Source organism: Populus alba, chromosome 14, assembly GCF_005239225.2.
Source record: "Populus alba chromosome 14, ASM523922v2, whole genome shotgun sequence".
In the NCBI taxonomy this organism is placed as follows: Eukaryota; Viridiplantae; Streptophyta; class Magnoliopsida; order Malpighiales; family Salicaceae; genus Populus; species Populus alba.
The window spans coordinates 5133979-5156470 of NC_133297.1; the positions used below are offsets into that span (position 1 = coordinate 5133979).

General features: G+C 32.8%; 2 protein-coding genes across 2 annotated transcripts; both read right to left on the reverse strand.

Annotated features, from left to right (window-relative positions):
* Positions 1–8870: 8870 nt before the first annotated feature.
* Positions 8871–9950, reverse strand: LOC140954197 (SPX domain-containing protein 3-like). The gene is made up of 2 exons (XM_073404690.1): positions 9772–9950; positions 8871–9330 (listed from the first exon to the last, which is right to left on the reverse strand). The coding sequence occupies exons 1-2, from the start codon at positions 9941–9943 to the stop codon at positions 8963–8965; spliced, it is 540 nt and encodes a 179-aa protein (XP_073260791.1). The 5' UTR covers positions 9944–9950; the 3' UTR covers positions 8871–8962.
* A 4904-nt stretch (positions 9951–14854) lies between these two features.
* LOC118041344 (SPX domain-containing protein 3) lies at positions 14855–18643 on the reverse strand. Its single transcript, XM_035048631.2, is given in 4 exon segments — positions 14855–15447; positions 15892–16057; positions 17260–17547; positions 18593–18643. Coding segments are annotated over 4 exon segments (873 nt in total). The 3' UTR covers positions 14855–15079.
* Between the last annotated feature and the right edge of the window lie 3849 nt (positions 18644–22492).

Consider the following 22492-nt stretch of genomic DNA (forward strand, 5'->3'; position numbering starts at 1 on the left):
ATAAAAATTTAAGTATAATCCATACTTAAATTAAAATTTATGATTTTTTAGAGTCATTATTATGATATAGCACAATTAGACTCTCTCTTGAATTTAGACTTGTTCTACTGGTTCACATATTCATTTTTCAGTCCATCCACGTAACATATATGTGGCATATCCTTATATAGTTGTGTCACACTCATATTTAATTGTTCAGAATCATTCGTTGTCACAAGCCCAATTACACATTAACACTTATAAGACATATTTGAAAAAAAATTCACAAAATCATAATTTTTATGTTCAACAATCGATCGGTTCATATAATTAGATCAATGAGGCTATACGTTAAATTATTACTACTTTGTGAAGTGCAGTAATTATCTTGTCTCACCTATGAATAACAACAATTAGAAAATGTTATATTTTTGAAGGGCGACATGTAAAAATATGTTTTTTTTTAATAATATTATTATGCCAAAACTTTCAAATATATATATTCTATTTTTTTATTAAAAAAAACCCTCATTTTACACTACACAGCACCATGTTTTCTATAATTAGAAAATGGTACGTATATTACATACCAAAAAAGAAGCTGTGTCTTAGGGGTTGGTGATGTGTCTTAGTACGTATATATATATTTGGAATTAATGATGTATTTGGTCCCTCACCTCCCATTTGGCCATTTCACAACTCATTTTTATTATCCTACTGCACTCAGGAATATGTAGGAATCGGTAGATTGATTGGCTTGATTTATTTAAACCAATTAACCGTTTAAGTCGTCAATGGAGTTCCAATAACTAATTTTTTTTAGAAACTTATAAATAGTTCTTATTTTTACAAAAATAAAGGAGGGATTCTAAACATATAATATATAAAGATCATTTCAAGCGCAAAACTAACTAGAAATCATCAATCTTAATATGCTCTAAGATTGTGCTAAATTAAACTTTCATAACCAAGCACAAGGTTATAATTATCACACTTAGCACGCTTACACTCTTTTAAATATTTAAAGTTCTATTAAGCGAGTTATAGAGATATAAGATTTAATTGTATTATCTAATCATATAAATTATTTCAAACAATCATAAACCTTCAAGAGTTTATAAGGTATATCACCAAGATAAAAAAATCTTAAAAAAAATATTTATTTAAATGGTAAAAAAAATTTTTGATGAGGATTCATCAAATACATTATAATAAGTGATTTGAATTATTAAAAAAATACAATTGAGTATAGTTGATATCTAAAATGTTAATTACTAAATCACATTAAAAATCAAGCTTATAATTTTTTTATCTATTTAATTTAAATATTATATTATATTATATTATATTATCAGTTACTGTTAAAACCAGCCGAAGTCAGCAATATGAAACGAGAAGGAAGAGGTAGGAAGTCATCACGAAAGTACCAAAAGGAACAAGGAAGAGAAAGTAAGATCACAGCCACCCATCTTTAAAGTTGAAAATATATGTACCAAAAGGAACAGGGAAGAGGTGGATATTTTGTTTTTTTGTTTTTTGGACCCCACCCCCCCCCCACCTTCTTCCCCCCGGTCACTGGTATAAGAAGCCCTGGTTTATAATTAATTTTTGGAAGAGGCATAATACACTGAGATGAGGAAACAGCGGGGCTCTGGCTATCCCGTTGGAAGGCTTGGCAACTCCTCCCAAAGAACTCATAAAAGAAAAGAACAAGGCAAGCAGAACTTCTGCTGTCACTGTGATGCTAATCTTTGCCGCTGCGAGGAAAGGTTCTATACATCCTTACTAATCTTTCATCCACTTTTATCGCTTCATAAGTTAATATGTTGATGTGCATTAGGATTGCAAGACATTTTGATGAGGTTACTCTGTTTTGCAGTTTGCAAGGGTTTATTTTCTCAACACCGTGCCATGCTGTCTTTGCCTTTCTCAATCCCTTGCTAATTACTGTCATTCAAGTTAAATTCCAAGGCACAGCACAGTCTCCATTTCAAACAAGCTTACCAAGCATGTGGGCTTTTCTGCTGGCAACAATCATCTATTGCTTTGCAGTTGCTGCCACCATGAGATTTAAGAGCACTTGGTACTCTCGACTTTCAGGCCATGTTGCTTTCTTCGCAGGATCTTTTTCATCGATCTCACTGGTATCGGTCCTGCTCCCAGCCCTGCTAGGGCGTCTTGTTTTTGCTGTGTGGATTATTTTGCCAGTCATGGTTGCTCGTAACTTCGTCCACTTCATATGCCTGTGGATCTACCAAAGGATCATGACGTTAATATTCAAAATACTTGGCTTTTGGTATTTGTTCCTGGATAACATGTCGGTTGAGGAACAAGCAGAATACCTTGTGGAGAATCTGGAGATTGTTGTTGCCCATTAATTGTGTTCCAAGGTAGAAGCTCTACTTTCCGATATTACTCCAACAAGTTTTTTAAAAAGTTTCTATTTTGTTCCATACTATCAATAAATTAATAAAGGGCAAGAGGATTATCCTAGTACAAACAATACTATATTAATACAATTTTTTCCCAAATATCGATCTAATGAAAAAGGGTGAGGCCATTTCTCTGAGTATTGGGCTCACAAAGTTAGCTAATTGCTAACAAGCTTCTGCTTATTGTGGAGCCCGGGACTTGACAAACCTCCGATGAGTTCAAGTTTTGGACAAACCGGAAAAACTAAGAAACACGTTAAAGCAGCATATATGTCGAAGCAGCACACCGAGACAAGGTTTTGATGTAAGCCGCAGTCACAGGAGCTTTCTTCGATCATTTATTAAGTGTCAAGATGACTCAGTTTATCGTCTATTTACTGTACAAATTCTTATAACAAAACATATTTCTTGAATAAAATATAAAAAAAGAGAGAGAAATAAATTATTAAGCAACTATCATATTGTTGTGTAACTACGACAGTATCAAGTATTTCATAAAATCCAATCTTATTAGACAATGGGTATAGGAGAATTGAGCTGTAGTGACTGAATAAGATCAGAATCTGGCAAGTTCAGAGGAGGCAGAGAGAAATGGCTGTAAGTAGAGCTGCCTCTTCTAATTTCTTGCATGGTCATTAGAGCTGCGATTGTGTTCCTGAAAATCCCTTCTCCCGCAACCGTTATGGCTTCTCTTCCTTCTTTCACTCTCTCTTCTTCCTCTACAGGGAATACTGTATCTATCATGTATTCGCATTGCTTGACAAGCTTTGATACTAGATCCGTAATAAAAAAGGGTTGCTCCAGCACCTTTTGAATGAATGGAAGGCGCAATAACCCACCTGTTCTCTTGTCATACTTCTTCAATATCTTGGCCAATCCTACATTAAAATTTGATTTCAATTTCAATCATACTCCATAATTAACACATTGACATTTCAATCCTTCATGCCTAAAGGGGCTAAGCCGCTCAGGGACAAGGGGGACGGTATAGTTTCTTCTCTCTCTCTCGCTCTTTCTGTTTTTTTTTTGGACAAGTTTTGTTAGGGTTTTCTTTTTACATAGAAGTGAGACTGGAAACTGAAATCTCGCCCATTTTACATATGTAAGTGTAACTCTGAGCCACAAGCTCATTTAACTTGGTATAATTAATTTATCACAATTGATCATTAAATGATATGTTATCAGGCTGTTTGCAGGAATATAGTCGATCTTTCAAAAGTGGGAGGTTGATCAGTGCGTAGCTTTGTCAGGCTAATCAAGTACCTGTGTAATTGATGTTGCTGTAATTCTCCATAAGCACCATTTCACCGTGGAAATTGACAATGTTTTTTCTAATCTTTCTCATCTGCTCTTTGTAGTTTGTACTCTGCCTCTGAAGGCTGACTTCCACTTGGCCCCCAAGTATCAATCACTTTCTGGATCCTCTGCTTTAGTTCCTGCGTATATATATACCTTCTTTAATACTTGTTATGACCCGACAATTGATGTCATTTTTTTAATATTTAGAGAATTTGCTGCAGTTAAGCATAAAATAATATGCCACCAACAAGAATTTCGAAACAGTTATTTTTTTTGTCTGTTTAAGAACCAAATTTATATCCCTGGGCTCATATACTAGTTTCTACTGTCCTTAGCAACTTATTATACATAATTACATGAATCATGTTGTGCTCTAATTTTTTCATTGGTCCAATTACATCCTCCTTTCTTAGATAAAATGCAAATAGGCCCCTCTATTAGGTCATCCAAATTTTCATTAAAACCCACACGCAAGTCAAGTTTTAACTTACAAAATAATTGAAAATCATACAACAAGCAAGAAAATCAAAGTTACACAATTATAACTTTTAGTTTTTTTGTGATTATTTATCATTTTAAAATCACGTGACTTGTAAATGAACATAAAAGTGGAAGATAATTATCATCAACGAGTTCGTAAAAGAACCCACGTGGAGCAACAATTCCTATTGCGAATCACAGTCTTCAAGATCGGCCACCAAACCAACAGCCTCATTAATTGCTTTCCAGTGGCGGCACTAATATTGGCCACCATCCTCTCCTCCTTTCTTCCTCCAACGAAAATAGCTAACCACCTTGATGACAGCTTGCCCCGCCACTAAATCAGTCTCAGCTTCACTCACTAACACCTCATCACAACACTTGCCAATCATCATAATAAGAAATCAGATTAACAAAGCAAATACCCAATTCCACCGCTCTGCCCAGACCTATCATTTAAAATATTATCTTAGATGATAATCAATGGCCGTAAAAGCATCGTCACAGAGACCCACCCAGTGCGGGAACGAAAAGAATCGAGAAGGGGGAAATATTGAATCTTTCTTTTCCAAATGAGGTCCAGAAGGGCTTAAAATTACAACACAAAACTTCTAAACAGAAACAATTTACTGGGCTACCAAAAATGACCCAAAGACCATTTACATGGGCTGACCTATAGCCCACAATCGTGCTGAAAATGCGTAATTCAGTGACACTAGGATGATGGCGAAAACGTAGCTGAAAAGGGCCAACTTCCTAACATTGCGCTGCTGGTTTAGCTGAGGAAGGCATAACACTTGACACTGGACTGGTGGTTCCCTGTTCATATGAGCAGTGACCGCCATTCTTTTCTTTCTTTCCTCTTTTTTTTTTTTTTTTTAATGTTCTATTAATCATCTGCCAAGAAGCTTCTCTCTTTGCCTAGGTATTATGGGTCATTTTAGTTCTAATCAGCCATAATGCCCGCTTGACATCGCTGGACCATTTTCAAAAACATTTTTTTTCTTAAAGTAATTAAATAAATATTCTTAAGAACTCTAATAATTTAAATTATATATAGAAACGTGTTTATTCTATCAAAATCTTTTTACTTTGTCATCATTTTCTTTTTTAATTTTGGTAGAAGAATGATTTTTTTAATTGAAAATATGATTATTTGAACAAATCAAAATTTAAAAATAAAATAAATACCCATGAAAACTCAAACAAATCAAATCAAGTAGGAAATATGTACTTATTTAGCAAAAAACTTTTTCTTTATCCATTAAGTTCTTTTTTAATTTTTTGGAAAAAGAAATTTTTATCAGAAACATGGTTATTCAATAAAAAAAAAACATATCATGAGTTGTGAAGCAATTAAAAAACAAGAAACAAAAATAAAATTTTAATTATTTTTACACACCTATATAAAAAATAACAAAATAATCACTTGAAGAAAATAATATGAAAAACAAAAAATATTTATTAAAATGATAAAAGAGAAAAAAATTGATGAGTCAGCTAAGATTCTAGGAAGCCACCACGAAATATTTGGCCAGGCCAGTGAAGGCCAATAAAATATTTGGCGACAAGGGATGGTCGGCTGAATAAAAAGCTTCAAAACTTGTCCACCCTTTTATAGTTTGGTCTTGAAACGTAATTTACAATCGTGGAGAAGAGGCATAATACACTGCGATGAGGAAACAGCGGGGCCCTGGCTGTCCAGCTGGAAGACTTGGAAAATCCTCCCAAAGAATTCATAAAAGAAAAGGTTAGCCAAACATCAGATTATAATTATTATACTCACTACACTTATACTCTTTCAAACATTCCAAATTCTATTGAGCAAATTATAAAGATATCTGGTCATAAAAAGAGTATTGTTACATTCAAACAATTATAAATTTTCAAGATCAAGAGTTTATGAGATAAATTCTTGGTTGTTGGCAAGGTACATTACCAAGAAAAAAAATCTCAAAGAAAGTATTTTTTTAAATAGTAAAAAAAATTGGTGAAAATTAATTTGAATTATTAAAAGAATTCAACACTCAATACAATACAATATAATTAAAAAAAATTATATGAAGAAAAATTATTGCAATCCACAATGTTTTCAAGAAAATAAATATAATTTTTTTAAGAAAAAAAAACTTGTGGGGAAACGCTGTAGCAATCAACAATGTTTTTTTTTAAAACTATGAAGCTAAATTTTCAACCAGTTTAATATGAAAAAAATAAAATCAACAAAGATCAATTTGAAAAAAAATATAAAAAAAAATAAAAAAAAACTATGTAGGAAAATATTGTAGCAATCCATAATGTTTTAAAGAAAAACAACTATATAGCTAAATTCTCAATTAATTTAATATTTAAAAAAAATTAACAAATATCTTTTAAAAAAAATCAAAAAAAATTAAAAAAAAAATCAATGTTGAAAAAAACAGAAGAACATCGTGTAACAAAACAGGGAGGAAAGCTATAGTGTTTTCCTCCAGCATTTTCCTCCCATGTTTTAGAGTTCTTTTAATATTTGTGAGGATTCATGACGTTTTATAGAAACTTGAAAGTCGTCACGAGGTTCAGGAAGGGAAAAGATGGGAGGAAGGAAAACGATGGGAGGAAGGAAAAGGTATAAATTATGGAATAAATAATGTTTTATGAGGAGGAAAAGGTACCAACTTGAACTTTGCCAGTGCCAAATGATGTCGTTTGAAGCCTTGGTATATGTACGCTCGAGCTTTGTCTTCTTCATCTTCTTCTGGGACCCAAACCAGAAACTCCACCTACCAGCCTCAAGGAAAGAGGTGATAAAAAGTGGAAAGTATTTCAACAAAAAAAAAAAGTGGAAAGTAAAAACACAAATTTATACATGAAATATGTGAGAAATGTCAAACTGGATTCGCACCGGAATAATTCTCATTGACAGCTTAAAATTGGTTACGGCCTAAGGGTATATTAGTACTTTTCACCTATCGTACTTCTATATATAGTTTGGTCGGAAACATGATTTACAATCGGAGAAGGCTAGGCAAATCCTTCATTAAGGCATACTACATTGAGATGAGGAAACAGCGGGGCTATGGCTATCCACTTGGAAGGCTTGGCAAATCCTCCCGAAGAACTCATGAAAGAAAAGGACAAGGCAACCAAAACTTCGGCTGTCACTGTGATGCTAATCTTTGCCGCTGCGAGGAAAGGTTATATACATCTTTACTGATCTTTCATCCACTTTTTTCGCTTCATAAGGCAATATGTTGATGTTACTCTGTTTTGCAGTTTGCAAGGGTTTATTTTCTCAACACCATGCCATGCTGTCTTTGCCTTTCTCAATCCCTTGCTAATTGCTGTCATTCAAGTTAAATTCCAAGGCACAGCTCAGTCTCCATTTCAAACAAGCTCACCAAGCATGTGGGCTTTTCTGCTGGCAACAATCATCTATTGCTTTGCAGTTGCTGCCACCATGAAATTTAAGTGCGCTAGGTACTCTCGACTTTCAGGTCACGTTGCTTTCTTCGCAGGATCTTTTTCATCGATCTCATTGGTATCGGTCCTGCTCCCAGCCCCGCTCGGGGGTCTTATTTTTGCTGCGTGGTTTATTTTGCCAATCATGGTCGCTCGTAACTTCGTCCAATTCATATGTCTGTCGATCTATCAAAGGATCATGACGTTAATATTCAAAATACTTGGCTTTTGGTATTGGTTCCTGGATAACATGTCGGTTGAGGAACAAGCAGAACACCCTGTGGAAATTATTATTTCCAATTGATTGTGTTCCACGGTAGAAGCTCTACTTTCGGATATGACACCTGACAGGTTTCTTAGAAAGCTTCAACTTTGTTCCATGGTATCAAATAAAAAGTCAACTTTTTCATTTTTCATTTTTTCTTACTCCTCTCAAATCTCCATACATGTTATGATATCCAGGAAAAAACTTCAAAGAATTCAAGAAAACAAATCCAAATGGTAGCTTTTTCATTGACCAGGAGCAGGAACTTTTTTAAAACTAGAAGGGTGATTTTTGAGAAATTCTAAACTTGAAGGATAGAAGTTAAACATTGATGAATCTTTAGGGGAAGAAATGAAGTTTACCCAATAATCAAATCATGCAATTCCGTACTAATTGTTTTTAAAAATATTTTTTGTTTAAAAATATATTTTTTAAATTTATTTTTGATTTTAACCTATCAAAATGATATGAAAAAACCAAAAAATACTAATTTGAAGTAAAGAAAAAAATAAAATTTATTTTTCAAAAAATATTTTTGAAAAGTAAAAATAAATAGACAAATAAATTAATAAATGGCAAGAGGATTATTTTATTGCAAAAAATCCTATATTAATACCATTTTTTCCCCAAATGTCGATCTAATGAAAAAGGGGGGAGGAATGGAAGTGAATTGATGCCATTTCTCTGAGTGTTGGGCTGACAAAGTTAGCTAATTGCTAACAAGCTTCTCCTTATTGTGGAGCCCGGGACTTGACGAACCTTCAATGAGTTCAGAGTTCTGGACAAACTGGAAAAATTAGAGAAACATGTTAAAGAAGCACATAGGCAGTAATACACCGAGACAAGGTTTTGATGTAAGCCGCAGTCACAGGAGCTTTCTCCGGTCATTTATTAAGTAGGATTGTCAAGATGACTCAGTTTATCGTCTATTTGCAGTACAAATTCTTATAACAAAACATATTTCCTGAATAAAATATAAAAAAAGAGAGAGAAATAAATTATTAAGCAACCATCATATTGTTGTGTGACTACGACAGTATCAAGTATTTCATAAAATCTAATCTTATTAGACAATGGATATAGGAGAATTGAGCTGGAGTGACTGAATAAGATCAGAATCTGGCAAGTTCAGAGGAGGCAGAGAGAAATGGCTGTAAGTAGAGCTGCCTCTTCTAATTTCTTGCATGGTCATTAGAGCTGCAATTGTGTTCCTGAAAATCCCTTCTCCCGCAACCGTTATTGCTTCTCTTCCTTCTTTCACTCTCTCTTCTTCCTCTACAGGGAATACTGTATCTATCATGTATTCGCATTGCTTGACAAGCTTTGATACTAGATCGGTAATAAAAAAGGGTTGCTCCAACACCTTTTGAATGAATGGAAGGCGCAATAACCCACCTGTTCTCTTGTCATACTTCTTCAGTATCTTGGCCAATCCTACATTAAAATTTGATTTCAATTTCAATCATATTCCATAATTAACACATGAACATTTCAATCCTTAATGCCTAAAGGGGCTAAGCCGCTCAGGGACAAGGGGGACGGTATAGTTTCTTCTCTCTCTCTCTGTTTTTTTTTTTTTGGACGAGTTTTGTTAGGGTTTTCTTTTTACATAGAAGTGAGACTGGAAACTGAAATCTCACCCATTTTACATATGTACGAGTAACTCTGAGCCACAGGCTCATTGAGTAAGAGATCGTAAGGATAAAGTTGAGCAGCCCCTTCGACATTAGCTGACAAGAACGGACTCTGTTGGTATAATTAATTTATCACAATTGCTCATTAAATCATATGTTATCAGGCTGTTTGCAGGAATATAGTCGATCTTTCAAAAGTGGGGGGTGATCACTGCGTGGCTTTGTCAGGCTAATCAAGTACCTGTGTAATTGATGTTGCTGTAATTCTCCATAAGCACCATTTCACCGGGGAAATTGACAATGTTTTTTCTAATCTTTCTCGTCTGCTCTTTGTACTCTGCCTCTGAAGGCTGACTTCCACTTGGCCCCCAAGTATCAATCACTTTCTGAATCCTCTGCTTTAGTTCATGCATATATATATATATACCTTCTTTAATACTTGTTATGTTCCGACAATTGATGTCATTTTTTTAATATTTAGGGAATTTGCTGAAGTTAAGCATAAAATAATATGCAATCAACAAGAATTTCGAAACAGGTATTTTTTTTGTCTGTTGAAGAGCCAAATTTATATCCCCGGGCTCATCATGATCATATACTAGTTTCTACTGCCTTTAGCAACTTATTATACATAATTACATGAATCATGTTGTGCTCTAATTTTTTCATTGGTCCAATTACATCCTCCTTTCTTAGATAAAATGCAAATAGGCCCCTCTATTAGGTCATCCAAATTTTCATTAAAACCCACACGCAAGTCAAGTTTTAACTTACAAAATAATTGAAAATCATAAAACAAGCAAGAAAATCAAAGTTACACAATTATAACTTTTAGTTTTTTTTGTGATTATTTATTATTTTAAAATCACGTGACTTGTAAATGAACATAAAAGTGGAAGATAATTATCATCAACGAGTTCGTAAAAGAACCCACGTGGAGCAACAATTCCTATTGCGAATCACAGCTTTCAAGATCGGCCACCAAACCAACAGCCTCATTAATTGCTTTCCAGTGGCGGCACTAATATTGGCCACCATCCTCTCCTCCTTTCTTCCTCCAACGAAAATAGCTAACCACCTTGATGACAGCTTGCCCCGCCACTAAATCAGTCTCAGCTTCACTCACTAACACCTCATCACAACACTTGCCAATCATCATAATAAGAAATCAGATTAACAAAGCAAATACCCAATTCCACCGCTCTGCCCAGACCTATCATTTAAAATATTATCTTAGATGATAATCAATGGCCGTAAAAGCATCGTCACAGAGACCCACCCAGTGCGGGAACGAAAAGAATCGAGAAGGGGGAAATATTGAATCTTTCTTTTCCAAATGAGGTCCAGAAGGGCTTAAAATTACAACACAAACTTCTAAACAGAAACAATTTACTGGGCTACCAAAAATGACCCAAAGACCATTTACATGGGCTGACCTATAGCCCACAATCGTGCTGAAAATGCGTAATTCAGTGACACTAGGATGATGGCGAAAACGTAGCTGAAAAGGGCCAACTTCCTAACATTGCGCTGCTGGTTTAGCTGAGGAAGGCATAACACTTGACACTGGACTGGTGGTTCCTGTTCATATGAGCAGTGACCGCCATTCTTTTCTTTCTTTCCTCTTTTTTTTTTTTTTTTTAATGTTCTATTAATCATTTGCCAAGAAGCTTCTCTCTTTGCCTAGGTATTATGGGTCATTTTAGTTCTAATCAGCCATAATGCCCGCTTGACATCGCTGGACCATTTTCAAAAACATTTTTTTTCTTAAAGTAATTAAATAAATATTCTTAAGAACTCTACTAATTTAAATTATATATAGAAACGTATTTATTCTATCAAAATCTTTTTACTTTTTATAATTTTCTTTTTTAATTTTGGTAGAAGAATGATTTTTTTAATTGAAAGTATGATTATTTGAACAAAACAAAATTTAAAAATAAAATAAATACCCTTGAAAACTCAAACAAATTAAATTAAGTAGGAAAATATGTACTTATTTAGCAAAAAAAAATTTCTTTATCCATTAAGTTATTTTTTAATTTTTTGGAAAAAGAAATTTCTTAAGAAACATGGTTATTCAATAAAAAAAAACATATCATGAGTTGTAAAGCAATTAAAAAACAAGAAACAAAAATAAATTTTTAATTATTTTTTACGCACCTATATAAAAAATAACAAAATAATCACTTAAAGAAAATAATATGAAAAACCAAAAAATATTTATTAAAATGATAAAAGAAAAAAAAATTGATGAGTCAGCTAAGATTCTAGGAAGCCACCACGAAAATATTTGGCCAGGAAGGCCAATAAAATATTTGGCGACTGGGGATGGTGAGGCTTAATAAAAGGCGTGAAAACCTGTCCTCTTTTTTATAGTTGGTCTTGAAACGTAAATTTCAATCGTGGAGAAGAGGCATAATACACTGCGATGAGGAAACAGCGGGGCTCTGGCTATCCAGTTGGAAGACTTGGCAAATCCTCCCAGAGAATTCATAAAAGAAAAGGTTAACCAAACATCAGATTATAAATTATATACTCACTACACTTATACTCTTTCAAACATTCCAAATTCTATTGAGCAAATTATAAAGATATCTGGTCATAAAAAGAGTATTGTTACATTCAAATAATTATAAATTTTCAAGAGTTTATGAGATAAATTCTTGGTTGTTGGCAAGGTACATTACCAAGAAAAAAATCTCAAAGAAAGTATTTTTTTTAAATGGTAAAAAAAATTTGGTGAAAATTAATTTGAATTATTAAAAGAATTCAACACTCAATACAATATAACTAGATGTTATGCATGTGGGATACCGCGGACTAGTTGCATGCTTGTACATTATCGTAGGTTTGTGAAAAAAATCATAAAAAAATATTATATGAAGAAAAATTGTTGCAATCTACAATGTTTTCAAGGAAACAAATATAATTTTTTTAGGAAAAAAACTTGTGGGAAAACACTGTAGCAATTAACAATGTTTTTTTAAACTATGAAGATAAATTTTCAACTAATTTAATATGAAAAAAAATAAAATTAACAAAGATCAGTTTGAAAAAAAATATAAAAAGAAATAAAAAAAACTATGTAGGAAAATATTGTAGCAATCCACAATGTTTTAAAGAAAAATAACTATATAGCTAAATTATCAACTAATTTAATATTTTAAAAAAATTAACAAACATCTTTTAAAAAATAATAAAAAAAAAGAATCAATATTGAAAAAAAAAAAAGAACATGTAAAAAACAAAAAGCGGGAACAAAACGGGGAGGAAAGCTACAGTGCTTTCCTCCAGCATTTTCCTCCCATGTTTTAGAGTTCTTTTAATATTTGTGAGGATTCATGATGTGATGGGAGGAAGGAAAAAGATGGGAAAAGATGGGAGGAAGGAAAAAAAGATGGGTGGGAGGAAAAGGTATAAATTATGGAATAAATAATGTTTTATGTGGAGGAGTATAAGTGCCAACTTGAACTTTGCCAGTGCCAAATGATGTCGTTTGAAGCCTTGATCTATGTACCCTCGACCTTTGTCTTCTTCATCTTCTTCTGGGACCCAAACCAGAAACTCCACCTACCAGCCCCAAGGAAAGAGGTGATAAAAGGTGGAAAGTAAAACGACAACATTATAAATGAAATATGTGAGAAATATCAAACTGGATTCGCACCGGAATAATTCTCATTGACAACCTAAGGGTATATTAGTAATTTTCACCTATCGTACTTCTATATATAGTTTGGTCGGAAACATGATTTACAATCGTGGAGAAGGCTAGGCAAATCCTTCATTAAGGCATACTACATTGAGATGAGGAAACAGCGGGGCTATGGGCTATGGCTATCCACTTGGAAGGCTCGGCAAATCCTCCCGAAGAACTCATGAAAGAAAAGGACAAGGCAAGCAAAACTTCGGCTGTCACTGTGATGCTAATCTTTGCCGCTGCGAGGAAAGGTTATATACATCTTTACTGATCTTTCATCCACTTTTTTCGCTTCATAAGGCAATATGTTGATGTTACTCTGTTTTGCAGTTTGCAAGGGTTTATTTTCTCAACACCGTGCCATGCTGTCTTTGCCTTTCTCAATCCCTTGCTAATTGCTGTCATTCAAGTTAAATTCCAAGGCACAGCTCAGTCTCCATTTCAAACAAGATCACCAAGCATGTGGACTTTTCTGCTGGCAACAATCATCTATTGCTTTGCAGCTGCTGCCAACATGAGATTTAAGTGCGCTAGGTACTCTCGACTTTCAGGTCACGTTGCTTTCTTCGCAGGATCTTTTTCAACGATCTCATTGGTATCGGTCCTGCTCCCAGCCCTGCTAGGGGGTCTTGTTTTTGCTGCGTGGTTTATTTTGCCAATCATGGTTGCTCGTAACTTCGTCCAATTCATATGCATGTGGATCTACCAAAGGATCATGACGTTAATATTCAAAATACTTGGCTTTTGGTATCGGTTCCTGGATGACATATCGGTTGAGGAACAACCAGAATACCCTGTGGAGATTATTATTTCCAATTAATTATGTTCCACGGTAGAAGCTCTACTTTCGGATATTACTCCGACAAGTTGTTTAAAAAAGCTTCAATTTTGTTCATACTATCAAATAAAAAGTTAGCTTTTTCATATTTTATTTTTTCTCACTCCTCTCAAATCTCCATACATGTTATAATATCCAGGAAAAAACTTCAAAGAATTCAAGAAAACAAATCCAAATGGTAGCTTATTCAATGATCAGGAGTAAGTTATTACTTTTTTTAAAACTAGAAGGGTGATTTTGAGAAATTCTAAACTTGAAGGATAGAAGTTAAACATTGATGAATCTTTAGGGGAAGAAATGAAGTTTACCCAATAATCAAATTATACAATTCCCTTATGGATAACTCATCCGCAAGCTTGCCTTTAAGAATCCTTGTGCATGCCCCTTTGCAGCTTTGCATAAACTTAAATTAATCAATGGCAAGAGGATTATCCTATTGCAAACAATCCTATATTAATACCATTTTTTCCCAAATGTCGATCTAATGAAAAAGGGCGGGGAATGGAACTGTATCGATGCCATTTCTCTGAGTGTTTGGGCTGACAAAGTTAGCTAATTGCTAACAAGCTTCTGCTTATTGTGGAGCCCGGGACTTGACAAACCTCCGATGAGTTCAAGTTTTGGACAAACCGGAAAAACTAAGAAACATGTTAAAGCAGCACATATGCCTAAGGAGCACACCGATACAAGGTTTTCACGTAAGCCCCAGTCACAGGAGCTTTCTTCGGTCATTTATTAAATAGGACTGTCAAGATGACTCAGTTTATCGTCTATTTGCAGTACAAATTCTTATAACAAAATTTATTTCCTGAATAAAATAAGCATATGGCCCAAATCTCCTCAACTTAATGTACCAACAGACTCGTAATTGAATCTAAATTCGTTAATCATCACTAGGAACTGCATTGACACTATTGTATACAAAAAAAGAGAGAGAAATAAATTATTAAGCAACCATCATATTGTTGTGTAACTACGACAGTATCTAGTATTTCATAAAATCAAATCGTATTAGACAATGGATATAGGAGAATTGAGCTGTAGTGACCGAATAAGATCAGAATCTGGCAAGTTCTGAGGAGGCAGAGAGAAATGGCTGTAAGTAGAGCTGCCTCTTCTAATTTCTTGCATGGTCATTAGAGCTGCAATTGTGTTCCTGAAAATCCCTTCTCCCGCAACCGTTATGGCTTCTCTTCCTTCTTTCACTCTCTCTTCTTCCTCTACAGGGAATACTGTATCTATCATGTATTCGCATTGCTTGACAAGCTTTGATACTAGATCGGTAATAAAAAAGGGTTGCTCCAGCACCTTTTGAATGAATGGAAGGCGCAATAACCCACCTGTTCTCTTGTCATACTTCTTCAATATCTTGGTCAATCCTACATTAAAATTTGATTTCAATTTCAATCATATTCCATAATTAACATATGAACATTTCAATCCTTAATGCCTAAAGGGGCTAAGCCGCTCAGGGACAAGGGGGACGGTATAGTTTCTTCTCTCTCTCTCTCTGTTTTTATTTTTTTGGACAAGTTTTGTTAGGGTTTTCTTTTTACATAGAAGTGAGACTGGAAACTGAAATCTCACGCATTCTACATACGTATGAGTAACTCTGAGCCACAGGCTCATTGAGTAAGAGATCGTAAGGATAAAGTTGAGCAGCCCCTTCGACATTAGCTTACAAGAACTGATTCTGTTGGTATAATTAATTTATCACAATTGTTGATTAAATCATATGTTATCAGGCTGTTTGCAGGAATATAGTCTACCTTTCAAAAGTGGGGGGGTGATCACTGCGTAGCTTTGTCAGGCTAATCAAGTACCTGTGTAATTGATGTTGCTGTAATTCTCCATAAGCACCATTTCACCGTGGAAATTGACAATGTTTTTCCTAATCTTTCTCATCTGCTCTTTGTACTCTGCCTCTGAAGGCTGACTTCCACTTGGCCCCCAAGTATCAATCACTTTCTGGATCCTCTGCTTTAGTTCCTGCGCATATACATACCTTCTTTGTTAGCTAGTTTTAAGGACATGGTCAAATCGCGCATCAGCTTTGCTACTTCAGAGTTACCTTCTTTGTCATCGAGTATATATACGAGACTAATTTATGTTATTACAGTACCTTACATTAGTTTTTTCATATCTGTAATTTCTCTCTTCCATCTATATTTTAAAGGAGAAATAAGATGTGAGAGAACAAAGTAGCCGTATAAATTACATCCTATAAAATGCAAGCCAACTATGCTAGTTCGCGCGTGTCCTCATGTAAAAATATCTGAAGCAAGTAATTTTTTAGTTCTGTTGCATAATAATATTAAATTCATTTTCTTATAAAATTTCAAAAATAACAAGTAAGATTCCGAAAAATCTATATTTGTGAGTATTTTAGAGATGCTTCATGTTTCGCAAATATTACTGATAATATCATCACATGTGACATATGAAATTGTTATTTATGTAAATAAACACATTTGTGTCAAGTACTTAAGTAAGAATAATAATAATAATTTTGAATTATACACACACACACACACTTGTTTCATGTACTGAAGTAAGAAATAATAATATAATTTTTGAATTTATATATATAATATATATATATATATAATATATATATATAATATATATAAACACAGTCTGTGTCAAGTACTTACAATAAAATAATTATTATTATTATTATCACACGTATGCAGTGTTAAAAATAAATAATAAAAAACAACAATATATGATTTTAAATTTCCTCATACAAGGTTGTTTTCTGTCATTAAATATATTCTTTAGATGTAAGAATCTAAATAATAATTAAGATTCGGAAATAGAAGAAGTACAAATCATACCAATCTTGTGCGAATGAGATCTGATAATTACTTATAAAACTTACATGAAGTTGTTAATATAAGACCACATTTTCACTAGCGTTGCTTGTGAAGCTATTATTCCTGAGTTTGATCGACTCAGCACATAGTCCATTGTGTCAAGCAAGTAGAGTGAGCATTTTTTCTTCCCTTTTTGACCCCATTTTAGAACCATAGTTGATTGCTAATTTAATTATTTAACCCGACAAGTCAAACAAGTATGCTAGCATTTGACTCAAATTGCTTTGCCTCCATTAATTACCCACCAAAACTAGCTTGATCAAACGAATATCAGAGTAAAAAGGAGGAAAAACTGCGAGAAAAATAAAAGCATACCTCATGCCGAATAATGAAATCCTCTTCTTGTTCCATGAAAAAAGTATTGAACTTGTCGATTTCAACTGTTCAGCCAGACGCACCAAACTCAGCCTCTGCCTTTCCATACTCAACTGATCCATACGAGAACGGTGGAGCAGATGAGATCAGACGAACAAGCTTCTTCAATTCCTTGTAAGACAAAAACTTGTCACGCCAATCTGGCAAGGTTTCTTGAACTTGTTGCTTCAATCTCTTGCCGACTTCATTGTATGTCCGAATACTTATGCTTCTCGGACAAAAATCAACCTCTAACAATTTATTGCCTGAGTTACAAAGAAGTAAGGCCAAACAAAGTGGAATTGTAAAAGATTGTGTAATGTGTGGAAAGAAAATGAATTAATGGGGGGATTTATTAAGAAAAGGTTAGTAGAATATTAGAGGGCATATGCTTGGCGTGATGAAGTGGCAGTTAGAAAAGCTACAAGAGAGTTGTTGAAGTAAGAAAATTCCTAAGCATATTCGGTTGCTCTCTTGCCGAGGACCAAATTTATGAAAAATGACTTTATGGTATAGTTTTGCATTAAATATTAGCAAGTGGGGTAAATGGGCCTTCGGGCTGTCTAGTTTTCACACTTTCACATCCCTGTGGGGTTATACACCATTTGAATTGGTGTCCGTACAAATCCTGAAGTGGGTCCTACATCCTATCTATTGGTGTTTTGAGGAGGGGTGAGTGACTGCCAGTTACTATAATATTGTAGTTATAGGAGAGGATATGGAGAGAGGATGATTCGAGCTAGAAATTCCACAGAATCTCCTGCTGGAACGGAGATTGTATATAAACGTGAGTTCGGACATGTTTTTGGCGGTGAACAAACGAGCGAATATTTGATCTTCGAACTAGAAAATCCTCTGCTCCTTTTTGTTGTATTGGGCCTCAACCACGTCACGTCTCTGAGCAGACCATTCGATTAAGGTCACATTAATACCTGTTATGATCCGACAATTGATGTCATTTTTTAAATATTTAGGGAATTTGCTACAGTTAAGCATAAAATAATATGCCATCAAGAAGAATTTCGAAACAGGTATTTTTTTTGTCTGTTGAAGAGCCAAATTTATATCCTGGCTGTCATGATCATATACTAGTTTCTACTGCCTCTAACATAACTTATTATAAATAATTACATGATTATGTATGCTCTAATCTGTAAAACAGCTCATATGACAGATATTTACATGCTATAATGGATGGGCTTCCAGGCTATTAATGAAGATATTCCGGGGTGACAAGCCATTAGCCCATAATCTCCAGTCTTAGATGTTGAAATGATCATTGTACAGTGCATACCTTAAATGGGCTAGCTCCATTTCTATGTTGGGTTTCCTTGACTTTTACCATTTTCTCGATTTCTAGCACCCTGACAGTTTTTTTTTAATATATATATATATATATATATATATAAATATATAAAATTCTCTACAGTCAACTTCTGAGACTCGACAATCAATGGATTTTCCTTTGAAAAAAAAATAAAAATGAAAGTTAGTGGATTTGGTTTCTCGCTGTTATAGTAATGTTTTTATTTTAACTGTAATTTTTTTTCTCTCACTTTGCACATTGAATTAATTTTTTTTATTGAGTTCTGAACAAAACATTTCACTCTAAACTAGCATATATTAATCAGATTTTTTCTCATGACCTTCTTTAAGATTTGATCCATAAATGATAGATGATAGCTTAAGAACTAAATTCACAGCCAACCCTAAATCTTATATTACAGGAGGAATTATTAAATATATCTATAATTATACTTTTAGATTTCATTAGATATATAAACGATCATAAGATATTATCTAAGAACTCCAATCATATTCGCATAGAGATTTATTTTTTGAACGAAAAAAAAAGGTGTGGCATTATCAAGCAGTAAAAAAAGAGAGAAAAATTATAAGGTTAAATTTCCTCTATCATTTCACATAAACCAATTGAATAATCAAACATTACATGTAAAAAATAAATTGACCCTGCAAGATCATTTATGAATCCACTTACGTTACTTGTTGATGTATTTATATAGTCTATGAGTGATTTAACAGAGTAGGCAATTGAGTATACAAAACAAACAGACAGATAACTAGATTTGCCGTTAAGAAAAAACCCGGCAATGAAGGGGAAGTGCCTTATTTTTATTTTATTTTTTAACAGTAACGATGCAGACTGCAGTACGTCCGTGCGCTTCACGAGTAAGACGTCTCCCTCGTATTTTAACTTTTTTTTTTCCTGTTTTTCTGTTTTTCTTAAATTTAAAAAAAAAAAAAAAACGCGTTGTTTGTCTGAAGACAGACTTCTGAGCTCTAAAGGGACCCTCTCATGGGCAACTTATTTGTCTATCTTTTCATTCTAATGTTGTCTTTTTTACATCTGCATTTACTTTGTCGAACCTGGCTTGAAAATTTTATAACATAGGGAGTTAATACGGATTATATTATTTTTTATTTATTGTATAAATAGCTACTCAATTTTATTGTGTGTTTTACAAGCAATATAATAATTTTTGTAAGAGTAATTTTTAAATTAAAAATTAATTAAATGATGTTTTTTTATTTTTTTATATTGAAATATCAAAATAATCAAGAAATATTCTACAAAAATTAATTTATATAATTTTTTAAATTAAAAAAAATAATTTTAAAAAAAACTTAAAAAAATAGATTGAATAATAAGCTCACCCTTAATTAAATCAATTACAGTGTCTTATTGTTCAAACAACATTAGAACAGCCGAAAACATCTTCACTTTCATCTTCAATTATCACACGAGCTCACACTCACTGATCCTCCTTAATCATTGAGTCACCAACAAGGAACTCATCAAGTTGATGCTGAGTTGCGAAATAAGATCGTGGTTCTTCTCCTAGGATCTACTCGTGGCGAGGAAGCACAGCAGAGTGTTGGTATTTTAGCAAACAAATTAAAGAGGTAAAACTTACTTTACTGATTTTATTCAGACGAGGTCATACAAAGTGTTGGAAGAAACGGATGAATTAGCCACCATTTTTTCTTGTGACTCACCCATGAAGATATTTCTTTTTGGTGACTTTTTCGTTTTTCAATGATAATTTTGTGGATTATTTTTTTTACTTGTAGCACTAAAATTAAAACAGGAATTAGTTGTAACGAAACGTAGAGGTGGCTTTGACAGGTCATGACTATGTCACTCCCGGTAAGGTAAGTTGATTCTGAAAAGTTTATTATGTAAAAAAAAAAAGAATAAATAAAATAAATCATAAAATACTCTCAGATAGTGGTAGCATTAGGAAATGCAGCACAAATGTTGTTAGGTGAAATTTTTAAAAAGTTTTTAAAATTATTTTTATATTTTTATTATTGTTTTTATATATTGATGTCAAAAATAAATTTTTAAATATTATTTTAATATATTTTTTAATAAAAAATATTTTAAAAATAATCATTATAATAATATCAAACACGAAAATTATAAACAGATGAAAAGCTATTTTTTAGGAAGGGCTGTGCTAAATTCACAGGCATATCAATCATTTTAAGAAGTTAAACAGAATTATAAAGTTGTTACTGTAGCATCGACTTTTTAGAAGAAGAGAAAAGTCTCGCTTGTCGTGTAATTTTATTTTTTATTTTTTGAAAAAAAGTCATATAAGCATCAATACTTTTTATTCTAATCTTTTAAAACTAATATAGTTTAACTTAATATTTTATCTTTTTTAAAAAAATCATTTTTAACTGTGTGACACATATTTTCCACTTCATATACTTCAAAAAAATAATCCATTAATTGGTTTTTTTATCTTTTTTTTTAAAATAACTTTAATAATAATTTTTTTAATATCATATTTCTCCACCTGTGAAATAGTTTTATAGCCTATAGTATTATTTTATATTATCATTATTTTGTGAATCTTGATTATATCAAAGTCAAGTTATGATAGTAAAATAGAGAAAAGTATTCTTCATATTTGTTAATTAAATCATATTTTTTTAAAATATAAAATTTAATGTTCATTAGCATAATAATGCGTGTCTTGGAAAGCTTCTTAAGAATCATAACAATTAACAAGAATAAATCTGGACGATAACAAATCTTTGATTTAAAAAAATATAAAAAAATAGGCAAAAAATATAATATATATTAAAAAAGGTTACGTAACAAAAACTTAATTATAAAGTATTTTGTAAATAAAAAAGATAAATGACAAAATTTTAAATGTATTTAGAATCGCTTAGGAAATATAAACAGACATGAAACTTATTAGAAAGAAAAACTTAAAACTAAATTTATTGGTTTAATAAAACTTAATCGGTCAATTATCTTTAAAAAATGATCTTATCTATATTTTTTTTAATTTTTTCCAAGGACGGTAAAGGTTCTATTCACTTATAAGCTAATTATTTCTTTGATCATAAAATATTCTTTTATTATTGACTAAATTTTTTAAAGTGAGCCAAACCCAAAAAATGAAAAATATTTAACTGTAAAATATTTTTCTCCAGAATAAATGAAGGCTAATTTCCTTCAATCACCTTTTCTTAAAAGAAACGAAAGAAGGATGAGAAATAAACATGAAAGATATGTGCATTGCACTGCTCACCCCTGCACACAAGCCACTATCTTTCTTATTTTTCGCCTCTCTGTAGTTTCTCAAACATACAGTCAATGCTTAAAAGAGAGATTTTATAGGCGAGGTCAAGCTCATAATTGGGATGGAGTGGAAATGGAATGATGCTAACAAGTACTTACCAAATCTTCTTTCGTCTTGGTTTTTTTAGAGAGATTGTGATTGTCGGGCTTGTTGCATTGAAAAAATGAAGTGAAAAAAAGAAAGAAGGAGAAACGATGCTTGAAATATATATATATATATAAATATATATAGAAGAAGAATGAGAAATCTTCATTTAAAATTAGTTGTATGGTTTTGATCGCAAGAGAGAGTAAGAAAGTAGTTTTGTTGCCTTCAAGTATTATAACTAAAACATGTCACAAGCTGACTGTTTACATAAGCACATTTTTTCAGACGAACTTTCTTATTGTTCTTGTAATTCTGTGTTAGAAGACTTTGATTGACCTGCTTATATTTTGATGAATGATTGCAAGTTTCTACTCCAGGGACCTGATTTGGATCTTCTAGTGAGACGCAGGGATCAGAAATTGCGTCTCTTGACAAAATTGAAGACGTATTAATACTTGGGGACATTTTATTAGTTTATCCAA

Excerpts from the sequence above, each read along its gene's own strand:
- LOC140954197 (XM_073404690.1), bottom strand. The coding sequence starts at position 9,943 with ATGCATGAACTAAAGCAGAGGATTCAGAAAGTGATTGATACTTGGGGG. Across the intron at positions 9,331-9,771 it reads CAGCAACATCAATTACACAG|GATTGGCCAAGATACTGAAG; the intron begins GTACTTGATTAG and ends ATTTTAATGTAG.